The sequence below is a fragment of the Schistocerca cancellata genome, chromosome 2, assembly GCF_023864275.1.
Source record: "Schistocerca cancellata isolate TAMUIC-IGC-003103 chromosome 2, iqSchCanc2.1, whole genome shotgun sequence".
Classification (NCBI taxonomy): Eukaryota; Metazoa; Arthropoda; class Insecta; order Orthoptera; family Acrididae; genus Schistocerca; species Schistocerca cancellata.
The window spans coordinates 1051298126-1051310945 of NC_064627.1; the positions used below are offsets into that span (position 1 = coordinate 1051298126).

At 45.4% G+C, this 12820-nt stretch overlaps 1 protein-coding gene across 1 annotated transcript in view; it reads left to right on the forward strand.

The window, feature by feature from the left end:
• Positions 1-12820, forward strand: part of LOC126163035 (vesicular glutamate transporter 2-like) — a 181937-nt gene that overhangs the window by 80890 nt on the left and 88227 nt on the right. Inside the window, exon 2 of the mRNA XM_049919908.1 lies at positions 3049-3123. Within this exon, the coding sequence (XP_049775865.1) occupies positions 3050-3123 (74 nt within the window). The 5' untranslated portion in view covers position 3049. The remainder of the gene's footprint in view (positions 1-3048; positions 3124-12820) is intronic.

Genomic DNA, 12820 nt, shown 5'->3' on the forward strand with positions numbered 1-12820 from the left:
CCAGGTTCTGTGTACAGCATCATGATAGTCGCATGCGTGTTTGGCGACATCGCGGTGAACGCACATTGGAAGCGTGTATTCGTCATCGCCATACTGGCGTATCACCCGGCGTGATGGTATGGGTTGCCATTGGTTACATGTCTCGGTCACCTCTTGTTCGCATTGACGGCACTTTGAACAGTGGACGTTACATTTCAGATGTGTTACGACCCGTGGCTCTACCCTTCATTCGATCCCTTCGAATGCCTACATTTCAGCAGGATAATGCACGACCGCATATTGAAGACTCTGTACTGGTCTTTCTGGATACAGAAAATGTTCGACTGCTGCCCTGACCAGTACATTCTCCAGATATCTCACCAATTGAAAACGTCTGGTCAATGGTGTCCGAGCAACTGGTTCGTCACAATACGCCAGTCACTACTCCTGATGAACTGTGGTATCGTGTTGAAGCTGCATGAGCAGCTGTACCTGTACACGCCATCCAAGGTCCGTGTGACGCAATACCCAGGCGTATCAAGGCCGTTATTATGGCCAGAGGTGGTTGTTCCAGGTACTGATTTCTCAGGATCTATGCACCTAAATTGCGTGAAAATGCAGTCACATGTCAGTTCTAGTACAATATATTTGTCCAATGAATACCCGTTTATCATCTGCATTTCTTCTTGGTGTAGCAATTTTATTGGCCAGTAGTGTAGTATATTGTCAAGTGGGAGACATGACAGCCAGTCAGTGTGCAAAATACCACAACAATTAAACTAAATGACCATGTTGAGATGGACAGTTCACAAGCTGCGAGTACTTTTAACAATCAGTTTCTACATGTAGCAGCAAAAATAGGATTAAGCAACTGAGTTGAAGAAGCAAGAGAAAATATTAAAATCGTCATTCCACAAAACTGTAAGCAACTAGAAGTTGCATCAACGTCCTTCACTGAAATTAATAGAATTACACAGATTCTAAGAAACAAAAGCTAAGGTGATGTTCACTGAATTTCAAACAGAACTCTGAAAAGTTGTTCCAACTTCATAAGGAACCTCCATAGTGATACATGCAATGCATCACTGTCACAGGGAATTTTTACAGGCAGTTTAAAATATGGAATTGTTAAGCTTTTCATAAGAAAGACGGCAAGAGATACTTAACAGTTATCGTTCAAATTCCTTACTGACATCTTTTTCAAAAATATTCGAAAACGTAATGTACTCAAGAGTATTCCCACAATTAAGTAGAAACATTTCACATACCATAACACAGTTTAGAGTCCATAAAACATCCGAAGTTGGTATTTTTGGAATCTTTCCAAGGTGTATGATTGTTTCGATCATGTTACTTTCTTAAAGAAACTCGAGTTTTATGGAACTGATGGTTTTATGCGCAGCTGGCTTGAATCATACTTAACAAACATGTTCTGCTGAATAACTCAAACAACGTTGGAGGTGTAGAACATTTTAGTGACCGGGGAGAAATCACAAATGGAGTCCTACAGGGTTCAATTTTCGTCCACTGCTTATCGTTATATATGTGAATTACCTTCCATTTAACATTCAACAAGCAGAACTGGTACTTTTTGCAGACAATATTAGTGTTATAATAAATCTCATTAGATAGAAAAGCCACAGATGAGATTAATAACGACGTTTCTCAAATAATTATTAAATGGTGTTTTGAAAATGGACTCTCCCAATATTTTGAGAAAAGAGACTATATCAGTTCTGTACAACAAACAGCGTCATACTAACAACTGATGTAGCACATGAGCAGGAGTTACTAGATGGGAGAGAATGCTCCAAATTTTTGGTTGTACATATTGATGGAAACCGGAACTGGAAGAAGCATGTTACTGAGCTTCTCAAACAATTAAGTTCAGCTACTTTTGCCCTTCATATAATTGCTAATCTTGGAAACAAACGAATCAACCTCCTTACATATTTTGTGTATTTTTACTCAGTAATGCCTTATGGAATAATTTTCTGTGGTAGCTCATCTAGAAAGAAAGTACTGATTGCACAAAAGCGAGCAGCAAAAATTATGTGTCGTGTTTACCCAGAGACGTCCTATAAGTACCTCTGCAAGGAGGTAGGCACTTTTGCGCCGTAACATTACATATTTTCGCTAATGAATTTTGTCAGAAATAATCCATCACAATTTTATAACAACAAAATGTCAATACCTACAGCACTAGATGGAAAAATGACCTTTGTCGCCCATCTTTAAAGCTGTCAGTAGATAAGAGATGGGGTTCAATATGCAGCAATAAATTTTTTGCTATTTTTTCTAATAACATAAAATGTCTGACAGGCAGCAAATCTAACTTAAAATCATTTCTTATGTACAACTCCTTCTATTCCATTGAGAAATTTCTACTTCAAAATTTTTAGTCAGTTTTTTTAAGAAAATGCTTTTTTAATGCAGTTGTGTTAGTAAGACTAAAAAAATAAATTGTTCATCAATGTTAACACTAGCCTTGTATACAGATCCTGTAAATTGACTCGTTCCACAGCCATGTGATAAAAGAATCGTTCAAATGATATATGACGCATGTAACTAACTACATAACTACGTGATGTGGGTCCAAGTGCAGCATAAAAATTCTATTGTTACAAGTGGAAGTGGGAGTCTGATAGGTGCTACAATCTCGAACTTTGCTCATGCTACCTCCATCATCCGACTACACCTTATGGACTGACTCCCAGGTTCAAGTTGCCAGTACATTTCTTCTGCTATTCCAAGAGATACAGAAGAGGGTTTGTGAAGCTTACAATAACAGAGAAGAAGTATTGGCACATTGGAGATTCGACTCAGGCCAGGCGGCCTGTTCAGATAGCTCAGCTGATAAATTTTTATGGAAATAACGTAATGGAGCCGTATCAGATCGTAATTCTAGCCCTTTTTTATGAAGAAACGTTTGAATAAGAGCACGTTCCCGATCACCGTGCCTTTCTGCACCTAAATAGATTTAGAAATACAGAAGAAAGTGATTAAGAACTTTACAGTTACATTCACTTTAAAGATCTGATGATTAATGACAGTATTTTCTTGTTTCAGAATGGGTGTCGACGATGCATCACAAGACAATAAGACAGGCGACGATGATAATGGAGCTACTGCACGACAGACTCAGTAAGCGAAGCTTTCACTAAATGTTTGATCTGATGGTTATGATAACAGCATGTCATGATAAACAGTCTTTGTCAGTATTACCCCAGCCGTAGTTTTAATGAGATGCGGTCAAAGTAAGCTCACTGTACGAAATATTAGTCACTTATATATTACACTGCGTAGCAAGAACATAGTCATGATTAATCGCACTGGCAGTCACACTGTGATCGGTGGAGTAAGCTGGTGGCTTGTGTGGTCGATGATGACGGGGATGACAAAGTGAACAGCTAGGTAGAGGCTAAGTCCAAAGAGGATCGAAAGTCATAAGAACGCTCAAATCAGACCGAGGATATGAATCGAAAAACATAAACAAAGGCAAGGTCAGTCACTCTACTATCAACGGCATGTGTCGAAGGCTTCAAGGAATAGCGAGGAACTCAGGAATAAGTATGGGGCTGTGGTATTTACAGTCACTCTTACCTCAGTAGGTGGGCCCATGTGACATTCCTGTGGCAGCAGTGTCCTTCGTGGGAGGGAGTTGGGACTGTGCTATGGAGCCTGAGTATCTCTGACTTTCCCTCCAAATCGATACTCAGGATGGTCGGGAAATACGAATACTAAACCGGATACCAAACCCCTCCCCTCTTTAATTGGCGTGTAGGGCTGGAACTGTTCCAGCCTGTCCGGATTTCGTCGAGAAGTGGGGGTGGTGGTGCTGGAATTTACGCCAAAGCCTTCCACAACATTTCCTCGTCGTGATCGTCCGGGTCATACGTCGACGCTGTCTGTGGAATTGTCAACCGATCGATTGTTTCTGGTGTGCTGCATGGTTCTGCCGGCATGGGAGTGGGTACCAACAATGGTCTGCATGGCAACAATGGTTTGGCTTCCATGGAAACCTCAATCCAGGTATACTCAAGCTCAACCAAATGCTTGGAGAGGGTGTCTTAGATGTTGGTGGGAGCTGGAAGTGGATTAGGAGGTAGAAGGGGTTCCACCTACATTAGCTCCTATCCCTGGTCGTATTCGATCACATGTTGTCTAGAGATGGGGGATCCGCTCTTGAACTGATTCATAGAGTTGAATCTTTCAAATGAGTGAACAATCAGTGATTCAGAAAAAAAGAACGGTAGCCCCAAACGTTTCCCACAGCAGAGAGAGAGAGAGAGAGAGAGAGAGACGGAGCATATCAGCAGCGCCTCTGCTGGTCAGAGCACAGTGCACGCCACACAACACAGCCAGCGCCGGCCTCTGCCCTGCTTCTACCTTGGCTGCCTGCATTGTGCAGTGCCCCATTGGATTTTGTGTTTCACATATGCCGTGCCGTCTCTGTGCGTCGTCTGCCGCGTGCAGTGTCTGGCGCAGCTTAACTTCGCATCGCACTCTGTCGGCGATCGTTTCAGTCGCACGTCCTGCCCTCTGGGCAGTTGATGCGAGCAACAGGACAGAGAGCCACCTAGCGGATGACATAGGAACTACTTGCAACAACCTGCTTGCAAGGGAACGGACGATTTGTCTCGGAGCGGGTGAGTGGAGGCCGTTCACCGCTCCTCCCACCCTCGGAACTCGCCCGCTCTACGCTCACCCCACCGTTCTCGACTCTAGCCAGAGCGTTGAGCAAAGCAACTCAGGTGTCACTCTGGTCTCTGCATCTTAGCTCACGCAGTAATACAGCTCGCGGATCGACCTGCTCGACTCAGTGCTTCTGCATCGGAGTTCGTCTCTACTGGATATTGTTCTTCGTAGTAATACCGCTATGTGTATTACATTATTATGTTATGTATACATCATTTGTTTTTATTTTATTTTTATTTGTTTAAACTGATCAGATTAGGTTCCTGACGACTCCTCTTACTATAGGATTTTTATTATGGACACTCGAATTTACGCTTTAATTACGAGCGAACCGATAAACGTATCGCAAAATGTGATACACCAATATTTTCCTTGTTTTATTCTGCGTAAGGCTATATGCAGCACTTTCGTTTTACAGTCAAATTTATATTTTTTTTCTTATTCTGGTACGGATTTTGCGATTTTAGGCGTCTTCGGAAGGAAATGTTCACTTTAAAAATATATGGCTTGCGATGTATTTGTATGAGGTTAATGAAATTTTAATACATTATAGCCAAATATATTGTTAATGTAAATCTCAAGTTACAACATTTTCCGATCACCCAAAAAACCACGATAGTGCAAAATAAATCAATAATCAAAAACTTTATCATATCGTGGAAATTTCAATAAACAATACAAAATTCTTACTCATTATCTGTGTTACTTCAAAATAGGATCAAATAAGATCAAAATACATGTATAGTACTGGAATAAACCAAGTTTAAAGGGCAATGTGCCTTCCATTTATTTTCTATTGTAAATGAGTGGTGAGTCATGAAAAAGAGCTAATTCATTTCAGGGAGTGAACAGTTCTGATCCGATCTCTGAAAAGAACAGTTTTGCCCATCTCTAATGTTGTCGCATAAAACGAGTGCAGAGATTGTTGTGGTGATGACAGGCACACTGCTGGGAGTGCCTGTACTGAGGAGGGTGGTTGCGTGAATCACATCAATTGGCTGCAGGGAGGAGGGGGTTAGTTACGTCTCGTTAAGGTCAGAAATGACTTTCGTGTTTGGCTATTCACTCCTGATCGGTCTCAATCTCCAGTATTTGTCGTCCTTTACTGCCGACGACACCTTTCATCGTTTGTGGAGTTCTAGGCGAAAATACTGCTCCATACTTGGGAGCCGACGCGGTATTAAGGCTGTGTGCATGGGCGGTGGGCTCGATGAGTCAGGCGCAGCAGGTCAGACATGATGTGGGGTCTGTGTCCATGTGCAGTTTTTGTTGGACTGCGTTTATTTACAAGGGTACGCTAGTACATTGCAAAGAAGTTGGTGAGTGTTCCTCAGAGCCAGTCGTTGTCATTATCTTGCGTATCAGCATTTTGTAGATCTTGACCATCTGCTTCGCTTCAGAATTTGATGGTGAACTTAGGTGCTCAGCACTGTTGTGTATAGAAAATTCCTGAAACACAATATCCATGAAATGAGGATCATTGTCGTAAACCAGGGTGGAAGGCGCCCCTCTGGTTCGAATGGAGAGGGTACAGATAGTAGCTGACGTATTGGTGAAAGCCATCTATGCCCCATGTTGGAAGTTGGGTACAGTATCATCGACTGACAGTCGCATTGTTCCTCAGACTCGTTCTGCAGAATCAATGCGTTCTTTTTGCTAGGGGTGGTGAAGGCGGGGCCAAGGGTTAAAATGCTACGCTGGGGTTGAATTATTGTGGGTGCAGGTCTCGCAGATCTGGACCATATGTTCTATGGCAGCGTCAACAGCAGCCCAGTAAACATGATGCCGCGCTATTGCCTTCGTTGCTGCTCTACATTCTTCAACTTTCGATGTGGAGGAGCTTCAATATGCGGGGGCAGAGTTACCATCCACTGTTCAGATTCGTCTGTGGCTAATAATGAGGCACCATCGGTTGCGGTGAGCTGGTGTTATAATGAATGCCATGCTGGGTCTATGGCCTTAGGCAGGTGCTCCGGCCTACCTCGCTATTCAGCAGCCAACACTCTACAGAGCAATGGATCATAGCCTGTTGGTATTGTTACTTTGCACCCTTAATTGGGAATTCTTCGAGGTTGTGTCACTGTCAAAGGCAAAACAAAGCTTTTTTAGCTTTCAGAGTCTGTACATGGATCACATGTCAAGCAGAAAAGTGCTTTTGTGTTTGAATGCTGCATGATGAGCCTGTAATAGATCTTGTATTTATAGTTACTAGGGGACAATGCCCAGCACTGCAGCCGCTGTGCAACCTTATCGGAAAGTTTCGAGTGGTGACCGAATAGCGAAGTGAGGGGCTTGTAATTGGTGATCATATGAAACTTGTTAGCATAGAGATGTACGTGAAACGGACCGTTCTGCCCCGTTAAGGTATTTGCGGGCTAGTACTGCACCAATGCTGCAATCTGAGGCATTAGTGGTTAGCGTTAAGTATATGCCTGGGTTGAACGTTGCTAAAGAAGGAGCCGACGAAAATCAATGTTTAAGTTACAAGAAAGCTTTCTTATGTAATTTGTTTGTCTGTACAGTGCATCACATCTATGGATTTCCGTCCCATTCGGATAATTCCTTCGAGGTCCTTTTTTTCCATACTCAATTAACGGTCGAGTACCTGAAAGTTCCGAAACGCGTTACTGAACGGATCGATGGTGGTAACCAAGAAAGTTTGAATACGGAGTGCCAAGAGGTCTCGATCAGGCAACGAACTAACGAGACGTTTCAGGGCAGGCTCCAGCTGTGTATTTAAAAACAGTCAGGTGCTTGGCTTCCGCTGTTATGTTATTATTGCCACACTGCTGTTTTCTGAATTTTCATTGTTTCAACTTCTGCCCCACTCTCGCTCACTGACTGCCTCCGACTTCTCTTGGCGCCAGAAGTAGTACTTGCATCCCACGGCGGTAATCGCCCTTTGCGCCCGCCCTCTTGTTCGTAGTGGGAAACGAAACACGTAGGCAGCTGCATTTTCAATGTGGACACAACACCCATCGACGTTGTTTACTCATTTGGTCAGTGCAAATACCGCTGGTAAGTAATTTATAGATTATGTATACACTCTGCTGGGAAAAAAATAGTGCACCTGGAAAGACGACGCCACCTGGAATAGTAGAAGTACTGACAGTGGTTTCAACGTCGTCCGCCAACAGATAGCGTAGTTACAATAAAATGAATACCCCTAGCTGCATACAGGCGTTGATATACATCAACGGGGACAGTTGAAATGTGTGCCCCGACCGGGAGTCGAACTCAGAATCTCCTGCTTACATGGCAGACGCTCTATCCGCCTGAGCCACGGAGGACATAGAGGATAGTGCGACTGCAGATACTTATCTCTGGCACGCCTCACGTGGGGCCTACATTCCCAACTTATTGTCCCGCACTATATTCATAGTGCCCCTGCCCATTATACTATATACAGGGTTATTACAAATGATTGAAGCGATTTCACAGCTCTACAATAACTTTATTATTTGAGATATTTTCACAATGCTTTGCACATACATACAAAAACTCAAAAAGTTTTTTTAGGCATTCACAAATGTTCGATATGTGCCCCTTTAGTGACTCGGCAGACATCAAGCCGATAATCAAGTTCCTCCAACACTCGGCGCAGCATGTCCCCATCAATGAGTTCAAAAGCATCGTTGATGCGAGCTCGCAGTTCTGGCACGTTTCTTGGTAGAGGAGGTTTAAACACTGAATCTTTCACAGAACCCCACAGAAAGAAATCGCATGGGGTTAAGTCGGGAGAGCGTGGAGGCCATGACATGAATTGCTGATCATGATCTCCACCACGACCGATCCATCGGTTTTCCAATCTCCTGTTAAAGAAATGTCGAACATCATGATGGAAGTGCGGTGGAGCACCATCCTGTTGAAAGATGAAGTCGGCGCTGTCGGTCTCCAGTTGTGGCATGAGCCAATTTTCCAGCATGTCCAGATACACGTGTCCTGTAACGTTTTTTTCGCAGAAGAAAAAGGGGCCGTAAACTTTAAACCGTGAGATTGCACAAAACACGTTAACTTTTGGTGAATTGCGAATTTGCTGCACGAATGCGTGAGGATTCTCTACCGCCCAGATTCGCACATTGTGTCTGTTCACTTCACCATTAATAAAAAATGTTGCTTCATCACTGAAAACAAGTTTCGCACTGAACGCATCAAATGGCTCTGAGCACTATGCGACTTAACTTCTGAGGTCATCAGTCGCCTAGAACTTAGAACTAATTAAACCTAACCAACCTAAGGACATCTCACACATCCATGCCCGAGGCAGGATTCGAACCTGCGACCGTAGCGGTCACGCGGTTCCAGACTGAAGCGCCTTTAACCGCACGGCCACAGCGGCCGGCATACTGAACGCCTCCTCTTCCATGAGCTGTTGCAACCGCGCCGAAAATTCAAAGCGTTTGAGTTTGTCATCGGGTGTCAGGGCTTGTAGCAATTGTAAACGGTAAGGCTTCTGCTTTAGGCTTTTCCGTAAGATTTTCCAAACCGTCGGCTGTGATACGTTTAGCTCCCTGCTTGCTTTATTCGTCGACTTCCGCGGGCTACGCGTGAAACTTGCCCGCACGCGTTCAACTGTTCCTTCGCTCACTGCAGGCCGACCCGTTCATTTGTCCTTACAGAGCCATCCAGAAGCTTTAAACTGCGCATACCATCGCCGAATGGAGTTAGCCGTTGGTGGATCTTTGTTGAACTTCGTCCTGAAGTGTCGTTGCACTGTTATGACTGACTGATGTGAGTGCATTTCAAGCACGACATACGCTTTCTCGGCTCCTGTAGCCATTTTGTCTCACTGCGCTCTCGAGCGCTCTGGCCGCAGAAACCTGAAGTGCGGCTTCAGCCGAACAAAACTTTATGAGTTTTTCTACGTATCTGTAGTGTGTCGTGACCATATGTCAATGAATGGAGCTACAGTGAATTTATGAAATCGCTTCAATCATTTGTAATAGCCCTGTATATAGCGTAGTGGCATGGCTACTAGAGCACCATCTGCGTCTACCCTTTAATAGGGAATGCTCACAGCCAGAAGGCACAGTGTGGTGCAAACGTGTGAAGCAAACAGGCAACCGTGCCACAGAGACGCACTTCTGTTTCCTACAGCCAACTCAGTGAGTTTGAAAGCGGTCAGATTGTGGAATTCCCAGTGACGAGATGGTCCTTTCGGAGAATTGCCACATAAATTGGACGTGCTGCGTCAGTTGTGCAACGATGCTGGTACCAATGGTCACGTGAACATTCTCACATCAGCAGACGAGGTTCTGGACGTACACTCAGCACAGACGTCCACCAGGATTGTCGTATTGTAAGGGCAGCAGAGGCAGATTGTGCAGCTACCACAGGACAGACAAGAGGGTTCGTGAGCCCATACGTGTCAGCACGAACTGTTACGAATCGCTCATTAGCACTGGGACTACGGGAACGCATGGCTCTAGCCCGTGTTCCACTCACGCCACAACATCGACGTACACGACTCGACTGGTGCCGACAGACGATCACTTGGAAGATGGAATTGGGTGCCATGGTCTTCAGCGATGAAAGCAGATTCTGCCTGCAGCCAAGTGGTAGTTGTTTGCGTGTACGACATACACTCCTGGAAATTGAAATAAGAACACCGTGAATTCATTGTCCCAGGAAGGGGAAACTTTATTAACACATTCCTGGGGTCAGATACATCACATGATCACACTGACAGAACCACAGGCACATAGACACAGGCAACAGAGCATGCACAATGTCGGCACTAGTACAGTGTATATCCACCTTTCGCAGCAATGCAGGCTGCTATTCTCCCATGGAGACGATCGTAGAGATGCTGGATGTAGACCTGTGGAACGGCTTGCCATGCCATTTCCACCTGGCGCCTCAGTTGGACCAGCGTTCGTGCTGGACGTGCAGACCGCGTGAGACGACGCTTCATCCAGTCCCAAACATGCTCAATGGGGGACAGATCCGGAGATCTTGCTGGCCAGGGTAGTTGACTTACACCTTCTAGAGCACGTTGGGTGGCACGGGATACATGCGGACGTGCATTGTCCTGTTGGAACAGCAAGTTCCCTAGCCGATCTAGGAATGGTAGAGCGATGGGTTCGATGACGGTTTGGATGTACCGTGCACTATTCAGTGTCCCCTCGACGATCACCAGTGGTGTACGGCCAGTGTAGGAGATCGCTCCCCACACCATGATGCCGGGTGTTGGCCCTGTGTGCCTCGGTCGTATGCAGTCCTGATTGTGGCGCTCACCTGCACGGCGCCAAACACGCATACGACCATCATTGGCACCAAGGCAGAAGCGACTCTCATCGCTGAAGACGACACGTCTCCATTCGTCCCTCCATTCACGCCTGTCGCGACACCACTGGAGGCGGGCTGCACGATGTTGGGGCGTGAGCGGAAGACGGCCTAACGGTGTGCGGGACCGTAGCCCAGCTTCATGGAGACGGTTGCGAATGGTCCTCGCCGATACCCCAGGAGCAACAGTGTCCCTAATTTGCTGGGAAGTGGCGGTGCGGTCCCCTACGGCACTGCGTAGGATCCTACGGTCTTGGCGTGCATCCGTGCGTCGCTGCGGTCCGGTCCCAGGTCGACGGGCACGTGCACCTTCCGCCGACCACTGGCGACACCATCGATGTACTGTGGAGACCTCACGCCCTACGTGTTGAGCAATTCGGCGGTACGTCCACCCGGCCTCCCGCATGCCCACTATACGCCCTCGCTCAAAGTCCGTCAACTGCACATACGGTTCACGTCCACGCTGTCGCGGCATGCTACCGGTGTTAAAGACTGCGATGGAGCTCCGTATGCCACGGCAAACTGGCTGACACTGACGGCGGCGGTGCACAAATGCTGCGCAGCTAGCGCCATTCGACGGCCAACACCGCGGTTCCTGGTGTGTCCGCTGTGCCGTGCGTGTGATCATTGCTTGTACAGCCCTCTCGCAGTGTCCGGAGCAAGTATGGTGGGTCTGACACACCGGTGTCAATGTGTTCTTTTTTCCATTTCCAGGAGTGTAGATCTGGTGAGAGCCGTTTCGTAGAGTGCATTCGTCCAAGATACACTGACCCCGTCCCAGGTCTTATGGTCTGGGCTGCGATGAGCTGCAATTCTCGTTGACTTTCGGTGTTTCTGGAGGAGACGGTAAACGGCACTCGGTACGTGCAGAATATTGTTAGACCCATTCTTTTGCCATGCTTGTAACCGGAAGGTGATGTGTTGCACCAACAAGATAATGCTCGCCCAAATACTGCCCATGCAACTCAACGTGCTCTACAAGACGTGCAGTAACGTCCGTGGCCAACACGATCTCCAGGCTTGTCTCCAATGACGCTGTGTGGGACATGATGGGATGAGAAATGACTCGTGCGGCTCGTCAACCAACAATTCTTACAGAACGACGTGAATAGGTCGATCACGCGTGGCATAACGTATCCCAGGATAGTATCCACCATCTTTACGGTCGACTGGATGCCAGACTAAGCGCCTGCATTGCCGCATGTGGCGGCTGCATCACGATGTAATATGGGCATGTCAGCAAAGGGCGATACCTGGTACATCAGAACCGCTTGTGCTTACTGATCTGTAAATATAGTCGTTTCATGTACTCCATATGCAGTGTTGCAACAATAAATTTCGAATGAATTGGAAACCTCTAAAGGGGTGTACAAATTTTTTTCTGGTAGTGTATTTGGAAATACAGGAAATACAAAAAAATGTAATTAAGGGGGGTAGGACGTCAAACGGGCCGACTTGGAGCAGGAGAGGCACCATAGGACATTTTAATTTCCACTGTCTATAATTTTACAAATAAATTCATAAAACTTTGTCAGCATGACCAGGAATGATTCAGAATTCACACTCATAGCAGTGGAAGTTCGAAAACACAACGAAATGATTTTTGTTACATGTGAAATTTCATCATTTTTTTCACTTACTAGTGGCTGCATTTGTTGCTATAGGTACACTTTTCTTCATAAGTAAGAGAGATTCTTCGATGAATTTTGCACAGCATACAAACCATACTTAGAGGTGTATGAAACTCTAGAATTTTCCAAATCTATTAAAAACTGTGGTAAAATTGAGGTAATTAACTAAAAAATTTGTGTTTTTCTAAACATGAAGTTTAAAATACAACAGCTCATTCGTTTTTTCA